Consider the following 25,866-nt stretch of genomic DNA (forward strand, 5'->3'; position numbering starts at 1 on the left):
TGCTGAGGTGCTGCTATTGTGCTTTATTCTTGTGCTTAAGGAGTTAACCTTTATGTTCACTAATTATCTCATGCACCTGGGTGTGTCTCATTCCCCTTATATATACCTGTCACTCCCAGCACACAGGGCTGGTTATTGTTGTCCTATCCTGATGTCAGATCCTGTTGTTGCACCCTGTTGTTGCACCCTGTGGAATCTTTCTCCTGCCTTGCTCCTGTGATTATGCTGCATTGGGATATATCTCAGCATACAATCTGCTGACCTGTTCCTTATTTGTACCTGGGACTTATCTGTGCATTTCCCTGTGCATGCCGCCTGGAATATTTCCTCACCTCCCATTTACCTGCATCAGCTGTATATCTGGTAAACTCTGCAAGATATTATGTCATCAACTGTTCTCCAGCAATAAACATTGTTTGTTTTTCACCTATCCATGACTCCTCAGCTGTATTTCTACTCTGATCCGTAACACCCATGTTGTGGTTATTAATTGATTAAATGTTTGGATGACAAGAACACCTGTCTGTCTGTATGGAACATAACTGTTCTGCATCACGGGTCCAATTGTTCTTAACATGCTATACTCCTATCTAGTAATTGTGCAGATCCTGGCTACTTTGAAAAGTCTCATGTCTTAAGTATTAGTGTTGAGTGTCCTATGAAATGAATAATAATGTTGTGTGAGATGGGCTAAGTTAGTACCCGTAACGGGTACAATTACTTTTCCCGGCAGGCGCTAACTCCTTTCAACATTTCTAGCAATACTGATTCCGCTGTTCAATTTTTAATAGTTACAAGTCTGATATGGTGACAGGTCGAGTAATGAACAATGTTGAATATATTAAGGGTATATATTCAAAGGTGGTTGTATGTGTTTATATTTTATTTTTGTATGCCCACTTTGTCCTCTTAATCAGTGTAGTTACGCGTTGCAAGTGGCAGGTCTATGAAGAGGAAATGCCGGATGGCTGACACCGCTGTCACATCGTCTGATGTGAGGAGTAATTCACTTAAGTTATATAGTTCAGGAGGACAAATTCAAACATTTATAAGACATTGATTGCTATTGTGTTTTCAGTGTCATGACTTTCTTCAATGGCTGGGATGGGATATAATTCTCTCTTGTTTAGTGATCTGTGTTAATACTAATGTTGATCCCCCGTTATCTATGGATTGGTGGTAATGGAGGATATGTTTCAATTGCCCAGTGCTGGTTTAATATTGAATTCTATGTTGAGTCCTCTAGGCGTGAGTGTCTTGAGGTTGTATAACCAGTTAACCACCTCTCTATTTTCCTTGCGAAATCTCCCCCTTTCCATTTTTTTTTCTCTACCTTTTTTATTGCTTTGAATTTTATACCTGATGAGTTGCAGTTATATACTTTCTGGAAGTAGTCCGATATGCTATGTAGGGGGTATCCTTTCTTGCTGTTGCGGATGTGCTCACTGATACTAATTTTGAGTGTTCTGTACGTACTATATCAACCACATATACCAATATAAGTTTATCACTATCTACCAGTTTGAAAAGCACATAGCAGGGTCACTTTTAAAACATCACACTATTTCGGTGAAAACCAATAACTGTAATAAAATTGTATAAGTACATTTCTATCACTTTTTTTTTGTTCTCAAAAGAATTTGGACTGTTTGGAACCAAGCATGATCCAGTACTTACTGTGGGGAATGTGCTATTATTGGAGGATTGGGGAAAGAGATGTAATGACGTCTTTTTCAATTTTGACTAGGAAAAACATTTTATAGAGACAGTTATTCATTATTTATCTAATTTTTTTTTTTTTCCATTTCTTAATTTTTCTATTACTTTTTGCTTCATATTTTTTATTCTTGTGTATGCAAAAATGGGGGGAGGGGTGGGGGTAGGGCAAATCTTTCTTCTAATTTTCACTGTTCCATTGGTTTTCCCTTGGGATATGCCATCAACAAGTTACTTTACACCACTGGGGAAGACAAAAGGCTGTTTGCGCAGGACTCCCCTGAGGATTTTTGCTGAAAACATATTTGATGCTTCTTAAATCTGTGAAATGAGGTAAGTAGTTTGCTGCATCAAAAATATATGTGTGTTTGTTTCTTTGTTGCTGAATATCTTCCACAGCTCTCAAGGTAAAGCTGCCAAATCTTACATAGCTATTTAGTATAAAAAAAGCACCACATAAAGAGAACACAACAAAGCGACAGACCGACAAAGAATGAAAACATAATTATTTTGCTGTAAACAATTGATTGACTTTTGTAAGGAAACCTTGCCACACACGACATAACGACAGTATCACAAAGCAAAAAAAACTTATTTTCTAAATAGCATTTTAGTCTATTTACCCAATAATTTGCTAATATAGAAAAACTGCTACACATTACAAATTGGACCCTCGCAATATCGGGTGCATAGCTTGTAGTAAATAAAATCGAAAGAGTAAAGTAGACCTATAAAGGCCCTTGATAATTTGGAGCTGAATTCTATTAAAAAAAAAAAGTCCCCAAAACCATAGCTTTTAAAAAAAAAATAATTTCAAATTATGCATTTAAAAATGGCAAATTATTAATTTTAATAATTACTATAATTGTTTTTGACTTTTACGTAGAGATGTTCACCACCGTGTTTTGGTTTTGGATCTGTATTTTTTCAAAAAATAGCTAAAATATGCTAGAATCACATAATTTTGCTCTTTTTTTTGTTCCTACATTATTATTAACCTTAATAAAATTAATCTCCAATAATTATCAGTCAGTTTTGACCACCTCACAGGTCACAATATTATTTTCATTGGAGATGGTCAGGCTCGGTTCCCCGAGAACTGAACACATTCGAACTTAGCAGATCCGAGTACTGAGCCGAGCCGGCTTGGTACTTTCGTGCGTTCTCGAAATTGAAAACGAGGCAAAATGTCATTGTTACATCGTCGGATCTTGCGAGTTTTGGAATCTATAAGTACCGCCCTCCCCAGCAATCCAGCGCCATTTCACAGAGGGACACAGAAGGGGAAGTACAGTTCTTGGCAGTCTATCTAGTGCAGCGTCATATGTAGAAAATAGAGAGGAGGGGTAGCAGTGTTCTTCAAATTCTCCAGTGGCATTCAGGAGAGCTCCATTGCTAATTGTCATTGCTGAAATAGAAATAATAGGGCTGGCAGGCTTGGTCAAAATCAGCAGTTACATTTTACTGTACCATAGCTCACTCAGAAACAGGAGAGGTGGCAGGGTTCAGTGTTGAAACAGAAGTTGTAATAATAGGGCTGTCAGTGTTATTAAAAGTCTCCAGTGACATTCTACTGTGCCATAGCTCATACAGAAACAGCAGGGGTGCCATTGTTCTTGTCACTCTCCGGTCTCGGTAATGATTATACAAATCTCTCTACCTTATGTGCTAAAGCCTATGTTCAAGTGCATAGTGGTTTACAGTCAGGGAAACAAAAATGTAAATAAAAAGCTTGTACCATTTTTAAAAAAGAAACACCTCTATAATAAAAGTGAAAGTTTACTGTAGAAAAACATAAAATTGCCAACATACTATTCTACCCAAAATATTACTAAGTATCAGGTAACTCCCTTCTCTCAGCTAGACCTCAGCACCTGCAATCTACTCTCTCATCATATTCACCCTCATCAGTGTGTACATCATCCTCAAACAATACTAATTAATCCCCACTGGATTCCAACATCGCAAAAATCTGTGTACTTTGATGTAATTGCCAGTAATGGCCTTCCTCATGGAATTTGTAGTTCATTATATGGAAGAGCTGTCACAGTTTTTGGCAATTCTTTTAGACCAGACCAAATGTCAAAATGATGTGCAGACTCATCTGCATCACCACTGGGTGTCTTGGGAAAGCTATGTTTTTTCCTAGCAGCAATTTCCAGAGAAACTGAAGGATGAGACGTCATTGTGTCATGTACCACTTGACCTGTCAGCTTGCTGACCAGGAGCTCATTGCATCTCTTGAGATCTGGGTCAGTTGAAAAGAAAGAGAAGACATAGCTCTTAAACCTAGGATCAAGCACAGTTGCCAAAATGTAATGATTCGATTTCAAGATGTTGATAACTCTTGGATCCACGCGAGGCGAATAGAGTACTTAATTCACAAATCCAACATAATAAGCGGAATTGCTTTGCTTCATTTCTTCCTTGAATTTCTCTTGCTGCTTTTCAAAAAGTCTAATTAGCTTGAGTCAAGTGATTCCCATAACAGTGTCTGCACTCTCTTCACAGGTGACTACTTTGAGTGGTTTCAGCACCTTGCACAACACGGAAAGTATTCTCCACTGGACTAAAGTACATTTCCTCTAAATTCTATTCTTCTTGCAGCTGCTGCATTCTCCTACATGCTGTTGCAGAATCCCGAAAATGACGCTAAATATTTCGGGAAACAGACAGCATCTCCTGCATGTCATTGTCATTTTTTAAAAAGTTCTGTACCACCAAGTTCATTGTGTGAGCAAAACAGGGAATGTGATGGAATTTCCCTCGCTGTAATGCTCTGGTGGCGTTATCAGCAATCACATGTCCTCAATAGAGTCCAAGCAGCATAAGCCATGTTGCAATGACATCCCTTAGTTTTTCAAACAGGTTGTCAGCGGTATTACCTCTGATTTGCACCTTGTCTTGCCTCTGATAACCACCTCTCTCTCCCGCCTTCAAAACTTCTCCCATGCTGCTCCCCACTTATGGATTTCCCTACTACGCTCAATCAGACTTTCCCACAGCCTTCAAATCTTTAGATGCTCTTTGAAAATCTCTTTTTTAGAGGTGACCTTATCCTCGATCACACTATTCACACTAATACATCCTCACAACTATCCCAATCTCCACTCTGAGCCACACTTGCTCCTCTTGTTTCAGCTCTTCCCTTTAGAAGGTAAGCCCTCTAATGAGCAGGGTCCTCCATACACTTTGTTTTCATGCCTCCATTCATTTTGTCTGCCTTGTCTGTTCTTGTTTTATGTATGTCTTGTTTTATGTATATCCTTGTTTTCCCTACTGTAGGGTGCTGTGGAGCACTGTGGTGCCTTCCAAATCTACGATTTTATTATTATTATTATTATTATTATTATTATTATTATTCCTCTTAGTGAAGCAGATGATACACAGAGTAGCCTGTCTCTGAAAAATGTGACGTACTTGGGTACATGCTGCTGTCCCTGCTGGTGAAGGCCAATCACCAACCGAGTAGGCTGTCACAATCATTTAATCTTTGTTTGCCCAGTTCCGCTTGTCCACGTATCTGTGGTTAAATGTACAGTGGGTAGAATGGCATTTTGTAGCCCAATAATTACATTTTTACAAACCTTCTGGTAGAGGTGAGGAATAGCTTTTCTAGTAAAATGGTGTTGTGATGACATTTGGTAACAGGGACAGAAGACCTCAAGTAACTGTCTAATACTAGCTGCATTAATAGTGGATATTGGATACAGATTTAATACTAGTATAGTCGCTATGGCGTCTGTGATCCACTTTGCGACTGGGTGACAGCTTTCATAATTGCTTCCTCTTGCAAAGAATTGTTTAACAGTCAAATATTGTAAACTACTAATGGTCTTCTTCTTGGTCAGCTTCTGGGATGAAGATCCACCCTCAGCAGCAGCAGCAGCAGTGGGACTAACGCTTAAGAATTCTTCTGAGGAATCCTGGATAATGGAGGAGTCACCTAGCCTTAGCAACTTGGATGCAGGACCAACTTCGATCGCTAATGAGGATATTGATGAGGAAGGTGTTGTGGGTATAGAGTGCAGGTGCCGGGATCTAGCTGATGCTGGACTGCTTGTTGTTATTTTTTTTTAATAGTGTTGTCGGGAATTGGGTAAAAATAGTTCCACACATAAGACGTGGATTTTTGGTCTTATGCCCAGGCATGACAATGGCCTTCTTCTTATCATGTGAAAGAACTGCTTCCACTGGGGCAGGACTTACACAAACAACATCATCCTCATCAACATGTAGCGCAGTCGTCAGCTACACAAATATCCCCCTCATCCTGTTGCAATTCTAAAGTGGCATCCTCAATTTGCATATCACCGGCTACACTTGGGCTGCTCATCCACACATCTGCAGAAATGCTGAAATGAGGCTTCTTTTTGGGTATAGTATCAGAAAGGTCAGGCTTATGCATAAACACTCGTGGATAGACTCTCCTCAGGGATTTGTGTTATTTCTGAATCTGAACATACGTTTTCTTCTAATGCCTTACTGTTTTCTTCCAGCTCTGCTTTTACACGTAAAAGTATTTGGGCACCACTTTTTGAGACTGACAAGGCCTTGATTGGTCATGACTGACTTTAAAAGAAGATGCCTCAGTGACAGTTGCAGAACTAGCACTCCTAGAGAAAGGTGAAGGCCTGATACTTTCCTTTCCACTGTGTGTGTAGAATGGCATGTGGCAATTAAATTTTTTTCTGCAATTAACTTTGCCTGGATTACAGGTCTCTTTTTTTTCTTTACCAAGGTAAAAGGTGTGTATTTTACATGTTTGTTTCCCTGACTTAAAAACACTATGCACTTTAACATGACGTAGAAGCCTTACTATCATCATGACTGGTGTCAGCAGCTGATTGGTGCTTCTGGTCTTCTGTGCACTGCTGTGAATCCATTTTGATAGCACAGTACACACTGACAGCCCTATTATTTCTATTTCAACAATGACAATTAGCAATGGACCTCTCCTTTTTCTGTGTGAGCTATAACTTAGTAGATTATCACTGGAGACTTAAGAAAACGGCAACCCCCTTTTTTTTCTGCTTTAGATATGACGCTGCCCAACTGCACTAGATACTGCCAAGAACGGCCTCTTCTGTGTGTCTCTGTGAAATGGCGCTGGATCGCCGTTGAGGGCTGTACTTATAGGATCCAAAACTCACGAGATCCGAAGACGCAACAATGACATTTTGCCTCTTTCACTTACGAGGGAGCACGAAAGTACTGATCCAGCTCGGTATTCATCTCGGCAACGTTCAGGTCGGCTCGGTTCTCCGAGAACAGAGTCTGAGCATCTCTACTTTTAAAGGTGCCAAAGTGTTCTGCTGAGCCGGATAATGGGGATAAGAGAGCACACATAAGAGAGGTGGCAGGTCAGCTTATCTCCTACTTATGAATATGCTGACAAATAGTGATTATTTTAATTGTCCTGGCTGCACTTTCTCAAATGCTTTTAGTCAAATGTACGCATTTCATTAATTTAAAGGAGAGTACCTTGGTTTCACTGACAAATAAAAGAGGGACAAATAAGGCAGACATTGTTTAACCAGTGTATCCTAGACCTAATAGAACCTTACCTTGTGCAGTAGTGAAACCATTTCTTTCGTCCAGGCAGGTGGATATGTAACAGTTGCAGTGTGAAACACATGTACTATGTCTGTGGCAGCACTGCTTGAGTGAATGTGAAAAGGTCTCTGGATAGAAAAACAATCCACATTATTACAAAGTAGAAAAAAACTCGGATTTGCATTAAGTTAAATATTGTATTGTGTACAATTTTCCCTGCAATATTTTATAGATAGAAGGCTCACAGAGTGATAGTCAATCTAACGTAATGCTTTGTACTCTGGACAACAGTGTGTTACATAGGACATTTTTGTGTACATTGGAAAACAAACTGTCAGTCTGGGTAGCAAGAAAATACTGCTGTAGTAATTTGCTCTTTTGAAACCGGTGAAGGCGAGTGTGAGGGAAGAATGATTTAACTGCAGCTGCCTAGGAAATTTGAGCCCTAGAGTGGGATTTGTAACACTATAATATTTACATAAAGTGAAAAAAGCAATTGTAAAGGGTTTAGGAACATAGCCAATTTATATTCATAACAAGATGCATTCATCCACTTCTAAATATACCTATAAAATATTTGATCTATTTTCCTGACTGCTAGAGCATGCTCTCCTATAGAGAGGAGCCTGCTGTTATTCTGAGGCAGTTACAGTCTATGGACTGAGCAACACAATTTCTCCTAAAAAGAGCGTTGTGTTACTGCCTGAGACAGATTGGGCAATGAAACCCACTTGAAATTATAGTGAAATTATATAATAATTATGACAAATAATACAATGGTTTACATGTTACTAGAGAAGAAACAGAATTAACTATGTATATATGCTGAGCTAAAGAAAGTGTCACTTACCCTGCCTCTTAGAAGTTCATATGCTGTAACTCCTAAAGACCACCAGTCAACAGCAAAAGAATAACAAATCTGGCCTCTCGGGTAGAACATCTCTGGAGCTGTGGACAGCAAATTGTATATGAACACAAAACAATAATAGCAAATACATATCTAATGTTCTAAAAGCAATGTTACAATATAGTACTAAAACAAACAATATTATGTAGCGTTAGTATACATTATTGGTTAAAGTGCCTGCTATTAACATTTACAAATTTATAGCTTTTACTCAAAAGGCAAAGTTCTTGGGTGTTAACAAAAGGACGGTGATGAGTCCATAAGGTGTGACAAAAGTAACACCTATAGTCAGGAATTCTGACTACAGAATGATTATGCTGTGATTGGAATAATGGCAGTTGCTGAACACACAGGTGGACAAGATTTTGTAGAATAAGCCAGTCAGACAAATTTTGTAAGAGGCTGCACACTTTCATGGAATAATCAGATGTATACATCCATTGAGATTTATAGTATTAAGATAAAACTTCAGCAGGTATCAGTAATTGTGTATGCATAATGGCTCCACAACCACTAGGACTTTTTTGAGCAACAAAACTGAAGTGCAGCTAGGATATTTTTATTTATTTATTTATTTAAACAAACCGGTTATCTTGGCTTAGGAGGATAAATGGGCAATTCATGGAAACAGCCATTCCTTAGAGAAGAACTGAACTATACAAGATTATGGTCATACAGTCACTGTAGTTCTTGTATTGACTATCAGTTCAGTACTATCAGTTCTTATTAAATGGAGCCAGACAGGTCCACAGTTATGCCACATTCTCTCTCAGATCAGTTACTGAAGTTATCATGGGAATACTGGAGACCCCCAAGTCTGTGACAGCCTCACTAACATACACATAACATGCATACAATTAGTTTGCTCTTATTACTCCAGTCATCTCTATTGTGTATCATATTGTATATTTAAAAGTATATGACACCGTTTATAAGTCTTATAGTACTAAATAATATGTATAACTGCTTAACAGCGAGCTGTGATTATTCCACATTGTGATGCAATGAAAACCCAGCTTTATTAACATTTAATGTCCAGGGTTAAGATTATTTTACAGATCTTTCAAATTTATAGTTTCTGAGACAAATGTATATCCAATGAATCTAGTGAACTTGTGCTACCATATTATAATATCTAGGGACTGATGGGAAGAGATGTCAGGACGTGTGCATATAAAATATTATATGTCCTTGATTCCTCCTCAGTTCCCTCTTCAGCACTTTTGTATTTGGCATTGCAGGGTGCCAAAAAGACATGTAATGTCAGTGGTGACATCATAGCTATTGAGCAGAATACCGCACTGGAGATATCACAGATCTTTTTGTTGAGAGCCATCACATAGTGCTCGGCAGGCCACCATGAAGGGGGTACAATTGTAAGGGGCATGGACTGACTAGGTGGCTGTCAGTTAGTCATGAAAATGTTGGTGACGTACAGACGGGATGTGTTGCTTGGAACTTACTTCTTTCGGCCTTGGGCACTGTATGATTCCTGGTGACCAGCCACCTTATTTCATGTGGCCATAGATTGTATGATCCATTCCTCCCTCCCACCTCTCCTTTGTGCACCCGCATCCCTCACTGACAATGTCTCGCATGGGACACACACCATATGACAGGTGAACAGTCCCATGTGTGCTGGCTGCAAGAGTGACAGACAGAAGAGTCTGTCTCCTCAACACAATAGAGATGGAAGATAAGGAGGGGATTCATGTAATGTTGAATGGAGATGAGCTATTTAATGGGCTGAATTTGGGGAGGGCTATTTATTAAATATGTCCACCAGACCCAGCGAGATGACCGCCGAGAAGCAAGAGGGCAGCCCTAATTGTTTAATTTGTACTAAGCCCACAATTTCTGATGGCAGTCCCTTGTGCTCAGGGAGAAGAGCGAGGAAGTCGGCTTTGCACATTTGCAGAGCTGATATTCTCCTTTAAGTTATGCTCTGTCACTATTTAAAGAGTTTTATACATGCAGCAGAACTGATTATTTAAGTAATGCCAGAGTGTTACCCTAAAGTGTGCCCATAAAGACCCTTACTTAATGAAGGTTAGGGCATCTGAGGGACTGTCTGTTAATAACACTTCTACCATTTGGTAAAATGTATGTTATTTATTGGTTGCAGATATGCAGTGCTTCATTTTAATAGTGGTAAGTGACTGTACTCCTTTTTAATAATAGATTAGTGGATTTCCATAATTTCTGTTTATTAGTAAAACCAAAGACTTTAGTAAATGGTGTTAGTTTTACTTTTTGGCACTATGATGATTTTTCTTTTGTTCAAATAGTCCCATTCACAATATAAGGCTTCAACAATGCTTATTTCCATTCTTTTTAAATGTCACAGTTAAATGAAATGAGTTACTGCTGACAGTACTGTGTGTGTCAGATGATTCCTTTGGTATAATCTTTACATCAATACAAATTATTGAATGACACCTTGTATTTCCCAAAATGAACAAACTCAGAAACTTGTCACTTCAGCAGATAATGTTCCAGATGAACTAGAAGCTGAATGTAAGGCTGCCTGGAAGTATCATTTACTGCCTTTCTTTTTAACTGGGAAAGGTTATCTCAGGTGTCACTGATCATAGACACAGGTCTCTTTATCTGGCAAAATGTCAGTTGGATTGGTGTAATTGCTCCCATTTACATTATGCTGAATATTGAAGCTTACTGCTAAATGAAGCGCATAATACCTTTTTTTTTTTTTTTTTTTTTTTTTTATACCTTTCCAAATGACATTCAAGTTATAGTATGATTTACTGTGGGGAAGCTATTATAGTTTTAGGATCCAGAGACACTTTTAGGAGACAAATGTGAAGGAAATAGAAAAAAGATAATTTGAGTCCAAAAGACTAGCCCTCCAAAATAGGTACATCTGATAGTCACAGTATGTATGGTAGATACAATATGGTATGTAATCACAATATACCTGGTAGATAAGAGTATGCTAAGTAAGTACCAGTTTTAAAATTGCTGTCAGATAATAATCAGCAATGTGAAAACTTACTATTGTTGAGTGGCACAGTGGTTAGCATTGCTGACTCGATTCCATTCCAACAAGAGTAGTACATCTGTGAAGTTTGTTTATTTGTCCAGTGTTTTTGTGGGTTTGCTCGAGGGGCAAAACCCCCCAAACATATTAGTAGTTTATTGTTACTGTATGTGCTAGAGAAAATAAAATAATGATATTATGGTTAACACATGCTGTGATTGAAATCATGGTATTGAATTGTAGGTACAGTATATTTGGTAGGTACAGGAAGCTTTCCAGGGGTGCTGAGAGGTGGTTGACCAGGTACAAAGTACCAGTGATGGGCCTGCCTGTGACGTGGGAGGAGCCACCAACCTGGTGTGGGCTCTCCCCCTTCAAGGCCCACGGAAGGTCCCCAAGAGGTTGCTTAACAGGGGCCTGAAATTTTTCTTGATGCCCCTGGATGCTATCCATGGTAGCTACAGTAGGGGTGGTAGATACAGTATAGCATAGTAGTTTAACGCCTGCGGTGTACGCTGTTCACCTGGGAGCAGGGCCGGATTAAGGGAATGGAAACCCCTGGGCTAAGGGGAGCCACCATTAACCCATGAGGCCACTCCCCCTGAGATACTCCCCCCGCTCCGTGCCCCCCTTTGTGAGCCGCCCGCCGCCATCCTGTCACTGTAGTCCTTCAACTGCGCGCTGTATGCTCCTTACTGAGGAGATCTTGTGAGAGTGAGACTCACTCTCCTCAGTAAGGAGATTACTGAGCGCCGCAGAAGGACTACAGTGACAGTGTTCAGCAGCATTGATCGGGTCAGGGGCGCCCCCACACTGATCAATAAAGCCGGTGAGCACTGTGAAGGGCCCCCTGGATGCCCAAAGCCCCTAGGCTATAGCCCAGTTAGACCTCGGGTTAATCCGGCCCTGCCTAGGAGGGGCTCTGCAGGATTGAGGCACGCTGATGCAGTCATTGTGGGGAGGCGTGGCCAAGTGGTGTAAGGCAAGCACAGCTCTCAGCCAGATACATGGGACTCTATAAGAGATTCAGGTTTCCTGCACTAGGAGGTGCCTGTGCGTTCTGGATCCCAGGATGAAGGAATGTGGTTCTGAATCCCTGGCAAGAGGGGAGCGTTGTGGATGCCGCAAGGCCTTAAGATTATGACCCCATTAGGGGTGGTCTAGAGGCCCCATCTATTGAAAGCCCCATAGGAGAGGGGCAGAGACAGAGGGGAAGCCCTACTATCAGGAGTACCCCAGAAGAAGATGCCAGAGGAAGCAAAATAGAAACGTTGTTACAATATGGGGAATACTTTTAAGAGACCAGAAAGAGGGACCTCAACCTTCAGGGGGACCTCAGAAAAGAAATATACTGTAACAGAGTGGGAGGCATCCCTAAGCCACAAAGAGCAGGGAGAGAAGTCCAGATATTAAGGTGGGAGGCGTGGTGTTGCCTGTCCTCAGCATGGAGCACCAATATTTAAAAAAGTGTGACCTGCGCAAGTCATGCAGAGAGGAAAATACCTCATTGTGATAGCCCCTGGGAAGTCCCCATAGAACGGGGGGTCACTGCAACTAGGCAGTATGACTAATATTAGTACAAGATCACTCTGGGTGAGGAATGCCAGCAGCTTAATACCCTTCCAGGGGGGTAGAGTGTGTTCAGTTCCAGCATTGCCAATCTCATCCAAGCCATGCTCCAGGGAACTACTTTGAGTCCCTGGATATTGGGACACTATATGCCTTGAGAAAGCACTATAGATGCTACTGTTGAAGAAGGTCCCTGGTGTAAGGGATGGTTTGCACTTATTTAGGAGAGTCCCTGGATGCTGGGATGTGAGAATAGAAATGAGAGTCCCTGTTGGAGGATATATTGTGCATGAACCTCAAATTTCCATGGTAGCCATGGGTGTGCAGGAGGAGTCAGGAGTTCAAGTTCTAAGATTGGGAATGTTAGGGCTAGGTACACACTACAGTGCCTTCAGCAGAGTATTTGACAATAAACGGCTGTTCGGCCCAATATCGCCTTAGTGTGTACAGTGAAACGATGACCAATGCTCATTCCAAAGACACTAAAATCGTTTCAAACTGACTTCAAAATCTCGTTCAGCAATGGAACAACGTCACTTCAATCCTGCATTGTGCATTATCAGACATTCTGCCGATAGTTCCTCTAAAAGAGACGCCTTTCTGGGAGTGTATATTGTCTCTACGTCTCCCACCTAGTCTGATGTCAAAATGACAATAGTGTTCTTTTAAAGAAACCTGTTTTATATGCTCCATATGTCATTTATGTTTTCCTGTATGCAAGAGTATACAACATATATTTTTGACACAAGCGAAAGTATATAGTCTCAATAAACTTTCATATGCTTAACTGAGCATATGTCCATATCTTTAATTCTGCATTATTATATTAAGAACAAACATTTTCCTGTATCTGTGTGTATACCATTCACACTCCTGCCCGCTCCCTGTGCTCGGCCAATGACCGCCGCCTTTCCTCCTCTCTGATTACCTCTTCCCACTCCAGAATCCAAGACTTCTCCCGGGCAGCCGCCCTTCACTGGAATGACCTCCCGCGCTCCGTCCGTCTCTCTCCCACTCTAAGCTCCTTCAAACGGGCACTAAAAACCCACCTGTTCCTCAAAGCCTATCATCCTTCCACCTAACCCGCTCTCCCCTCCCTCCTTTACATCAACTGGCCCCTCTTGTACCTGAGTTTTGTTCACCATCCCTTAGGATGTAAGCTCATTTGAGCAGGGCCCTCTTCCCTCCTGTGTCCTTACCTACTCTTCTGCTCCGTCCTTTCTGCATTAGTCTGCTTGGAGCTTCAGAATTGTTGGTATTTTTGTTTACTGCTCAGTAATGTTTTACCCTGTACTGTCTATTGTCTGTGCATTGTACGGCGCTGCGGAACTCTTGTGGCGCCTAACAAATAAAGGATAATAATAATAATATTGGTTTTTTGTTAATTTTAAAATGTAATGATATAGTGGGGAAAATATATATATATATATATATATATATATATATACATATTATATTCTATGTCTACTATTATAATGGTAACTATTCTGCCCAATTAATACATCTGTGTGTGTTGATGTTTCTTAACATAATTGCTGAATAGAAATCTAAAAACTATTTATACAAATGTGCATTGATAGGTCTACTTGTGTAATTTTGCATCCACCTAGTGTCTGCATCCAACAAACCAGAAAGTTGTTAAAAATGTTTTATTTGTAAAACAGGATGTAGAAATCTTAGTCCACTATATAAAATATTTTAAAATGTAGTAATATTATTTTAAAGTTTAATCTGCCTAATGGCTTCAAAACAGGGGCAGGGGAGCATATGCCCTCCGAACAGCACAAAAAAAAACCAGAAAAAAAAAAAGACTATTTTGGGCCTATCCTAGTCTATACTTGGTGGCTGGCCCCTCATCTGCAACCAGCTACCTTCTCCCATTGGTTGCGAATCTTTTCGATCCGTCCCCCCTCCCTCCCACTATGTGCGGACTCCTATTGGCATCACATGGGGTGCACACCATGTGACAGATGCTGTCCCATTTGTCAAGAGAAACGAGACTACACAGCATGCACAGATGGAGCAAGGTGACTGGAGAGGGGGGAGGGGGGGGTATTATGTTAATATTGAGTGCAGTGTATTTTTTGTAAGAAAAAAGATGCCGCAACTCACATCACGTAGTCAATCACTGTACACACACGTCAGTTGTGTAACGAATCATAATGGTTGCCACCCGCAGTAAGCAAGCTCCTTTCATTTTTGTTTGATATGTGGCAAGTTTTCTGGCTCTCTGGGCTGTCTATAAGCATTGCAGTCAACCACGGAAGGTGGCCGTATGATGTGCAAGTTGTTGCTCTATCTAGTTCTGCTATGACATAAGAGGAATATAACGAGCTGGTGGGTGAAACAAAGAAGGGAAAGAGAGAGAACTTGCCAGGTCCAGGCAAATGTGCAGTGGGCACCACCCCACAGTCAGTGGAGTGAGATAGCACCCACAGTGCTTTGCCCACTTAACCTTTTGTCTATTTAATAAACATTATCACCTTGTTTTGCCATACCAAAGTGTCTCTATTCCTGTGTGAGTCTACTGACTGAGCTGTGGCTGCACCATTAAGGGTTTGTTTATATAAATCTGTAGTTATGCTTTAAAATGCAATCTCCATAATTAAAATCCTATGTTTTTCCCCAGATTAATAACCATCACTAGCTGCGCTAATGGAACATACTAATGGGCAAAATAAAAAATAAAATTGCTATTCGTTGTACACCTATAAATTAAATTTTATTAGTCAATTACAAAAGTTGTAAATATTATACTGCACATGCTCTGCAAGGTATGGTTTACTGCATCAAGAAATCCTACATTGAAACCTTCTCAGGATTTTTTTGCAGTAATTGTAAACAACCAAGCACACTATACATAGCATCTGTTTAAAGTGGAGCATCTGTGACCCACACACAGCAGTTATTACAATGTTGCACTCACTGATATGACATCAGCAACATTAAATAGCAATAATTACAGCAATCTATCATTAACCACATGTGCTCATGCCATCCACTGAAGTTTAGATTTCACAGCTGTCATATCTGTAATCAGGGTAGTTTGTAGATGGGTGCTAGCAAACAATATCACTAAGCATTGTCCACAGGAGTGTAACTGAAAAACGAAATGTGTCTTTAACAAATTGTTCCTATCCTTCCCTGTATGTCCATGTGCCCAATTATTTATTTTTATTTTAAATTTTATAAAACAGCTAATACGCTAATATTTTAATATTCAGTATATATAATGCACCTTAAGGTCCATAGATTTCATAGATTGCATAATGAAACCCTCTTTTACCAGTTTACTATTCATCTAAATCTAGGCTGTCTTCATCTTTATTTCTGCTTTTAATAGAAACAATCAATACAGTTCATTGCACTTAAACTTTAGGTGGAATCTAACCACTACTAACTAATCAGAAAGGCTTTCTCACCCTGCGACTAATACAGAGCAGCTCTGACTGGTAAGTTAGACAAGCCTCGCTTGTAATAGTCAGTGATAGAAATATACCTCTGTAAGCCCTGCCTAACTGGACCACCAACTTTTGAGTATGGGTATTTGTCACTAGTGGGATAGTGCAGCAGTTCAGAGTGATCTTAGGATTCAACAGTAGGAGGGGCAAGTGCATGATGTCACTTTCGATAACATTTTCTTCTCCACAAAAGTTTTTCACTGGGTGCTGGCAAAGAATTTTCACTTCAATAAACTGATAATAGAAGAAATGTTAGGGTCTTTATTTAAATAACATGTTTTTCATGGTGTTGGTATCTTTTTTTTTTTTTTCAACAGTTAGTAATGTTGGGGCATGTATAGGTTAACTACTGTATATAGAGTAGTATTGAGGAAAAGTTCCACGACGTGAGAGAGGCATTTTGGCATGGATGGATAAAAGGGTGGGCTTAAACAGTATCTTGCCTAGAGCTCCATGGAGTCTTAATCTGGCTCTTTTCAATACATTCAATTAAATGATGTTGTTATCTGGATTCTATGAGAATTTTCAAGGAAGCTGGGCATCATCAAATATGTCTCAAAAGCCCTTTTCTGCACAGTGACGTGGTAAACACTTCACAAGTAAGAACCTTGTCATTTTTTTTTATCATGACATACATTTAATGAAAAATAGGAAGTCATGTCTGGAGCTGTTTTCCATTACTTTTCCTTCCCCTCTAATGAATAAAGGTTTGTCACTGTAGTCTTCTATGAAATTATACCTTATTCTCCCATAAATAGGCCAACTGCACAGCTAAATGTTTGTCTATCAAATATGTTGTTGAGTTTGCAGCATTATTTGCAGATAACCACTTTATTCTATGAGATCTTGCCAAGTAGAGACTACACAAATCTTTGAAGGGTCCGGGCTCGCTTCAGTTCAGCTGATTCGTGAGGCTGTTTTGGGTCAGCAATGAAAATACTGCCACAACCGAAGTGCCAGAGCTGCTTAATAACCTTCTGGAAATGGGGACATAATTTAAATGTCTTTAACATCAAAAACCTGGCACATGTATATAGCCTTTAAACAGTTGAATTTTTTAGAACTGATTAAGTTGAAACAAAGTTATCATTGTCAAATAAAACATGTAAAAAAAAATGTAATACATACTATAAAATATCAGCTCTGAGAATACCTACCCATATAAGGTTTTGTTCCAGCAACCGTTGTGATCTTTGTACCTTGATTGACCAGGGTAGCAATATTAAAATCAGTGATATGTACATGTCCTGCAAAATAAAAGATGTGGAAAGAAGATCAGCTTTTGCAAAAATCCTAAGGGATACACAATTAAAAATAAATAGTCCATTTCACCTACTGTGCATTGATATCAGAAAAGAACATGGAGCACATAGCGAACTAATATTAATATATATATAATTATCATACTAATATTGGAGAAGAAACCAAAACTGTTAACTGTACAAAACAATGACTGTTGGATGTTTGTTCCATATATTTACTACTCTTTTTGCACAATTATGTTTCTTTATTTTTCTTCTACAACATAATGAATTCTGAAAAATCATTGAGTCTCCAAACTTTGTAAAGAAATCATTAACTCTTTTAAATGAGATCTAAAAAATGCATTCATTCCCGGATGAGCTCCTTATGTATCTGAGGTAATAATGTTTACCATAGTTATTTATTATTATTTTTTGTTTTTTCATTATTATTTTTTTTATTATTATTTTTCATTATTATTGTTTAACACATATATTTTTTGGAATCCCATGTTATACCTCTGGATGATTTATACAAATCTTATACTTTGGAGATTATCTACATTAGTTCTGTTTTACGATATGGATAAGGCTCAATTTTTTATTCTGGGGTTTCCAACGGAGATTTTAAAATTTGTATTGTAGTTCTATCTTAGTACTGGATAAGTTCTGATAATCCAAGAGTATTTACTCGGATCCTTGTGGCTCAAAAAGCTAATAGTTTGAAATGAACAGTCACTGAGAGCTATAAGGTTGTGGGTTCTAACCAGCTTTGATGATTAAATTATTGTTATATTTATTATCAATATTATGTTTAGTAGAGAATATTGATTGTTTTTTAGATAAATTTTAGCTGTTGAGCATGTTGTTATCAACTATTTTCATCTATTTATATTAAACTATAGAATTCACCGTTATCATTCTAGATTAATTAGATACCATTTGATTGTTAGTAAGTTTCAGGTTCAACTTTTAGGTCCATTTGCAGGAATTTGTTTGGGTTATTAAATATTGTTGTAAGTTTAGAATTTATAGTAGATACACTTGAGTCTGAGTTGCTCAAAAAAGGTAACAGCCTGAAAAGGAGCAAACATTGGGAATGTTAAGGTCGCGGGTTCAAATCCGCTTTGATGTTTTAGTGATTATTATTTTTATTACTATTTTTTCTTAAGTTTTATTAATCTGTTACCTGCATACAGCTGTTCTTTGATCTAAATTAGGGCTATCTAGATATAAGAACCTTGAAAATGGAGCAGTGTATTGACAGACTTTGGACAGCTACTATATTGTATTTCCTCTGATGAAATCACCCTTGTGGCAAAGAAACAAATTAGGTATCTTTACATCTTTGTCATCTACATCATCTCAACTATTTTTGTTACTGAATACATCTCTGGCGATGAATTGGGCTATATCTTTGATTTCCAGCATTATGGAATTTTGTTCACATGCTGTGTCAGCTTCCAGCTTTATTGGACAAAGGGCTTCTCAATTCTGTTTTCTAACACGGAAGTCCCATTGGTTCAACACGAAGCTGGTGACCAGTTTGGAATGTGATATAAGTTTTACAGAGACTTGCCCAGAGAATCTTTTCACCGTATAGCGATCTATTAGCCATTCGTCAACAGACTGCGAGAACATTGTTCAACCATAAGGATTCATTAATCTGTCGCTACATGACGTTGTACATTTTTTTTTATAATGGTTAAGCGCTATACCATAGACTTATTATTATTATTTCTTTTATGACCATTTGTGGTTATTTCTTCAGCTCATAAACATCTGCGAATATTGCGCTGGTTTACTATTTATGTTATTCCTCATTCTATCAGTTTCCGTGCAGGGATTGAGAGATCGATCATTCATTACTGATTATTTTTATTTATATTGAAAATAACATTGTACAACGACATTCAGTGGTGGAACTAGCATGGTAGCAGAGGGTGCAGCAACTATGGGGCAGGGAGGTGAGAGTGAGCCTGTAGTCATTGTATACCCAGCAACGGTGGTTATTCCACCACAGCCTGTGATCTAAAAATAAAAATCACAAAGCAAGCGCAGTAAAGCTGAAATATATCCTAGCACAGAACAGCAGAGCAGGACAGCGAAGGATGGACTGCAAATGCAATATAGTGTTCCACCACTTATCACATCAATAGCACCATTACCACAGACCCCATTGGATTTTTATAAATATACTCAGTGGCCACTTTATTAGGTACACCTTTCTGGGACTGGCATGGATTTAACAAGTTGCTGGAAACATTCCTTGAAGATTCTGGCCATGTTGGCATGATAGCATCACGCAGTTGCTGCAGATTTGTAGGCTGCACATTCATGTTGCAAATCTCCCGTTGCACTACATCCCATAGGTGCTTTATTGGATTGAGATCTGGTGACTGTGGTCATTGGTGTACAGTGAACCCATTGTCATGTTTGTAGAACCAGAGTAAGATGACTTGTGCTTTGTGACATGGTTCGTTATCGTGCAGAAAATAGCTATTAGAAGATAGGTAGACTGTGACCGTAAAGGCATGCATATGGTCAACAATACTCAGTAAAGGTGGGTACATACTACAGGTTTTTTGTCTAATAATCGCCCCAACCAGCCGACATACGACCGATTGTTCGAAAGTCGGGTCAGTGTGTGTAGTGACACGATGGTCTAAAGTTTTCCCAAATGGCCATTGGTCGCCTCACTTAGGTGGTCGCACTATTCAGTATTTTCGCTCCAATCACCTTTCCATCATACAGTGTGTATAAATTTACGATAATCCTCTGATACTTCCTCTAGCTGGGGCTCTGTTGAGGGCGTGTGTATGGAAATTTCAGATTCCTGTACCTGTCTCACATGGTGCGGTGTCCGTACATCACCGACTTGTTTAATTCGATTAGTGTAACGGAATAGCAATAGCAGTACTCTATTGCATTCATTCGTCTAGCATATGGCAGCCAGTATAATAAAGTGTAGTGTTATACCAAAACGTTTTTATGTGTATTGCTTATGTCTGTCTTCTTAATCATCATCATCAGTTATTTGTATAGCGCCACTAATTCCGCAGCGCTGTACAGAGAACTCATTCACATCAGTCCCTGTCCCATTGGAGCTTACAGTTTAAATTACCTAAAGGATGAGGGGGATAATTGTGGATCTGAAAATGAATGTGTGGTACAAGGATGAGATAATAAAGAGGATGATGATTACGTTGAAGTAAGGCAGGCACCAGTGATACCACCAGCAGATGTCAGAGATAAGCGCATTATCATGCCAGAGAAGACAAAAAATATTTGAAAATATTTTCATCTAAACCCAGACAACATTTGTCACGGCAACTGTAGCCTATGTCATTTCAAAAGGTATGAACTCAAATCATCTAGGTACCTCCTACCTCATACATCATTTGCAGCAAGTTCATTCAAGTCGTGTTTCCAAAAGTGGCAAATTGTGTATAGTAGCATGCAGCCAAGCATCAGCTGGAAGCCAAATGGATAGACAGTGGCAATCCTCACTGACATCAATACCTTCATCATCAACATTATTAGTATGTAGTCCTGCATCCAAATGACTACCCTAAATTATCCAGGACTCCGAAGAAACATCCTTGAACACTAAATCTGCTGCTGCTGGGGGGAATACATTAACACAGAAAGGAAACAAGATGACTAAGCATAATTTTACACAATTGCCTGCAGAGCCGTAACTAGGGTGGTGCGGGCAGTGCCGTCGCCCCGGGCGTGTTAATAAAGCAAAAAAAAAAAAAAAAAGAAAAAAAAAGGGTCACCTGATCTCGCGGCGGCTCCCTTTCTTTAGTACTTTAAAATCTGTAATCCCCATTGCTGACTGATGTCCCTTACCCAGTGGCATGACTTGGCAGACACATACACTATTAACAGTCACCCGTCTGCCTTAACGGCCATCATCTGACACAGTACTTTGTCAGAAGAAATGATAATAAAATATTGGTGTGGCATCAGAACAGCTGATTTAATTCCTCCTCACAACAGGACTTGTATGTTATCTGTGCCGAGTGCTGCATACCTCAGATTCCTCCGGCACAGCTCTTATCTATCAGACAGTAGCTGAGAGCAAGGGGGAGCTCGGGAGCAAGTAACGAGGAAGGCAGCGGAGTGTCTGACCTCCTAAAGGTAGGGACCTTTCACCTTAGAGCTTACTTCCCATGTCCAGATGCTGGTATCTTTCTGCATTGCGTCCTAGTCTCTTTTTAATGCATTATATCATTTGACACATTATAGTTTTGAAGTGGAACAAAGTCTAAAATATAATATTGATTTGTTAGAATAATTGCCAATTGTATTGTCTTGCATTCTTTGTATCTCAGAATAGCAGTTTAAACTGCCAGTAAAATGTATTATGTTTGCCTTATTGCCTTACTTTTGTTCATATTTTAGTTTGTCTTTTACAAATAGTCCAGGCTAACATTTCCATTATCTTATACATTTCTGCACAATCAGTGTTTTTACATGTATGAATACATGCCTCTAACTTGGGGGTTAATTCCTCTATCACACACATCAGCAAATTTCCAACACCAAGGTGAGAATAGCAATAACAAATACTGACAAACAAATATACAAATGTAAGGTTGAACGCAAGAGTTGTCAAACCTTGTATACAACTTCTCCAGACCTCTATATATGTGTCCAAATATTCTATAACCCATAGCAACCAGTGTTTTCCTTTCACTTTGTGAACTTTCCTAGACAGTTATATAATCTGATTTATATGGATTACAGCCCATATACTTAATTTTCTTTAATAATGCCTGATTGCAAATACATACGAGACTGTCATAACCACTGCCTGTAGTTGGAGCAAGAGATACGGCAGAAAAACAAGTAATTTTGAGATGCACAGAGCTTGATTTAGACGTGGATGGGTGCACTTGAGTTTTACACCCCTTCCCCACCCCTTCTACAGGCTTTTACTTACCCGCAGTTGAAAGTATCTTCCACTGACAGGAAGTTTGGCATTTGGAACGCAAACTTGCGTTCCAAATGCCGAACTTCCTGTTGGTGAAACGCACATGCGGGTAAGTGAATAAAAGATTTCTCTCTCTCTCTCTCTCTTTATCTCTCTCTCTCTTTTTTCTTTAAGGTACCTTAAATGCCACATGCTGCAACCCCTAAAAGAAACTGTCTATTAAGTCACTCAGGCAACAACAGTTACAAAGTACTTTTGTTGTACTACATAAATGCCAGGCATTACAAAGAGTGAACACATAAAAAAAAAAAGTGGATGCGTTACCCATAGCAACAAGATTATAGCTATTTTCTAACACGTACTAAATAAATGATAGTTATAATCTGAGGGGAGGTGTTTCTCTCTCTCTCGTAAATTAATGACACTTAATGGAACAAACACCTTCTTTAGGAATATTTAATAAATGCTAGTTATTTAAATTAGATTTTATTGTTCTCTATTGCCCAAAGCACCTTTTTACATATCGCAGTGTTTTGAGGGGCAAGGAAGACAAACGGTTGTTAAGTTATTTGAATCTCACCACTGTATGTGTGTGTGTGTGTGTATATATATATATATATATATATATATATATATATACACACATCATGCATTTGCAAATATGTGTAACAGAATTATTTCAGTAAAGTGTTAGCCACACCCCCCACTATAAGTGAGGCCACACCCACGTGGAAAATACCACTCCCACTTAGATGGGGGGCGCCGGTGCCCTGTCTCGCCCAGGGCACTAAAATGTCTAGTTACGGCACTGATTGCCTGTGAAGCAAGTGTTTGCAAGAGGAAACAAGTATGACAGTCAGAATCCTGTATGAAGCATACAGTTCTTTTCGCCAATTACCAACAGAATGTGTGGATTCCAGTGGGGATAAACTAATATTTTGTGGTGACGATGATGATTATGACATCAAAGATGAGGATGAGGATGATGATGATAAGGATGATGACATGGTCATCAACATAGTGGAAGATGACCACTGGTAGCCAATGACCACTAGGAATTTGTAAAAAACAAACAATTTAATTGCTATATATTGCTATTCTGTTCAGTTCATCGACCAATAACCAAAATGTTCTCTTTTATGGGGGCCCAAACAAATTAAGCTTTGGTGCCTGTCACCAGAGTACTGGGTTTATTTTTTTTTTCGCATCAATATTTTTATTCAAATTTTTCAAAGGTGTAAGGGGTACAGAAAAAAAAAGAAAGGGGAAAGGAAATTACCAACAAAGGAGAACACATAGGGATTCCCCACGCAGGGGGAAAGGAGTCACTCAATTAAGCTTGAAACGAACATAAGGCACACAATATCAATAATACGTATTTAAAAATGAAAGGAGAATATAAACAATCCACTCATAAGGAAGCAAAACAAAAACAAAAACAAAACCCCCTCCAACAAACAGAAATATAGCAAGACATTTTAGCCTTCATTTTGATCATCCGAAGATATCTCCACCATGGGAGGGGTACCAGGAGCTAAGAACTGATCAGTGGGCTGGGGAGATTCTATAAGGGCTGCTGGAGAGTGAGCTGTTGGAAAATCGGAAGTATCTTGGGGAGCCCGGGGGCCATCTGTAATATATTCATGCCACCTGAACCATTTTATGATAGGAGCTGATGCAGATGAGGCATAGGGCGTATCTATTGTTTCCATCTCAAAGCTATACTGTAACTTAGAGATGATTCGGGCAGTGGTAGGGGGGGACTGAGACTTCCAGTTTTGTGCTATCGCTGCTCTAGAAGCTATTAATATGTGGCCCAAAAGGTAGTGATCGTACTTTGGAATGGAAGTCGGATAGACATGGAGAAGAGCTAGGGCTGGGTCTGGAGCAACTGGAGTTTTTAGGACCGTTGAAATTAGAGCAAATACCTCGCCCCATAGTGGCTGTATCATCGGGCATGACCAGAAGACATGAAAAATATCGGCTATTTGGGAACATTGGCGCCAACAGAATTTTGATTGGCTTGGCCAGAACCTGTGTAGTACTTGGTTTATTAACCTATGTGCATGTTCTTTTCAACATATGGGTGGGTGTCCCCAAGGACAATGCCATCTTGCATGGTTTTGGCTATTCCACTTTTCCATAAGAATTTTCTGAAGCCTTTGTTAACATATAACATATATGTATTATTTATAGATTCTATTATGATATACATGACATCTTATACATGACATTTATATACTTGCAAATATATACGAGTGACAAGTCCCCTTGTTTGATTTACAAGGGCAGCATTACAGAACATACTAATTTCTATTCAGCCAGATTATACCTTACTTATACCATAACAAGCACTCTCACGGGCACTAGGAGTCTTTGCCCAGGATATCACCAGATGATGTTCTTACCAGAGTAATATAGCTGGTACTATTGTCCTCTGGTAGCAGGGTGACAACGGAACAGGAGAATCAGCAGATGGTGAGAGAATGCTCAAGGAAAGTCTATGACTAGCAGCAACTGGTAATGACTTAGATGTATGTACACGAGGAACCAGATGGACAAGTAAATGTGAGGAGAGTCGGTGGTCTGCATACAGCAAGTTGTACCACTGCTATAGTGAGGAGGAATGTCCAGGAGTAGAGAGGAGGTAGTGAAAGTCAGTGGTCTGCGTATAGCAAGTTGTACCACTGTCTATAGTGAAGGAATGGATTCCAGGTGCAAGTAGGTAACGGGGAAGTCAGTGGTCTGCGTACAGCAAGTTGTACCACTGCTAATGTGAGAGGATACTTGAAACTGGTGCCAATGGGAAACAGGAGTCAGTGGTCTGCGTCAGCAAGTTGTACCACTGCTATATATATGTGAGGAGGGGCACAAGGAGATGAATGTAATGCAGAGGATACACGGGGCACACGGAACTTGATCCCACGATGATATCCACAATACAATAATAACTGACAAGCGCTGCTTGAAGTATACAAAGTCACTATAGCGATCCAGGTAATAGGAAAAAAAGTCAATAGTAATAATAGCTTCAGTAGATAGAAGACTCCGGAGATGAACACAACACAGTCCAGACAGATATGCAATACAATAGCAAAGTCAATGGAAAGTATGCATACCGCGGTTCAGGAGAGCAGGCTGTCAAGGAGACGTGCAGGGATACCTGAACGGCTGAACGCCGGCAGGAGGAGAGACCACTGGAGGATGGAAGTGGTAATCAGGTTGGTGCAGCGCACGGAAGGTAACCGGTAATCAACGGAGCAATACTCATAAAGCAGTAGTAAGTAAAACCGGAAACATGATTACCACGGGAGAGTTGAGGCTGTCTGGTATCCGGCAGTAGTAGCGGAGGCAGCGGAGGGAAGGCACGCTTAACACGGGAGAGTAGAGGTGGTCTGGAATCCGGCAGAAGTAACGGAGGCAGCGGCGAGCAGACACGCTGAACACAGGAGAGTAGAGACGGTCTGGAATCCGGC

At 39.6% G+C, this 25,866-nt stretch overlaps 1 protein-coding gene across 2 annotated transcripts in view; it reads right to left on the minus strand.

The window, feature by feature from the left end:
• STK32A (serine/threonine kinase 32A) overlaps positions 1-25,866 on the minus strand; it is a 204,781-nt gene that overhangs the window by 20,782 nt on the left and 158,133 nt on the right. For both annotated transcript variants that reach the window (XM_075209654.1, XM_075209655.1), the window contains 3 exons: positions 17,365-17,454; positions 8,123-8,220; positions 7,284-7,400 (listed from right to left, as the gene is read on the minus strand). In XM_075209654.1, the coding sequence (XP_075065755.1) occupies positions 7,284-7,400; positions 8,123-8,220; positions 17,365-17,454 (305 nt within the window). The remainder of the gene's footprint in view (positions 1-7,283; positions 7,401-8,122; positions 8,221-17,364; positions 17,455-25,866) is intronic.

Source organism: Mixophyes fleayi, chromosome 4 (assembly GCF_038048845.1).
Source record: "Mixophyes fleayi isolate aMixFle1 chromosome 4, aMixFle1.hap1, whole genome shotgun sequence".
Classification (NCBI taxonomy): Eukaryota; Metazoa; Chordata; class Amphibia; order Anura; family Limnodynastidae; genus Mixophyes; species Mixophyes fleayi.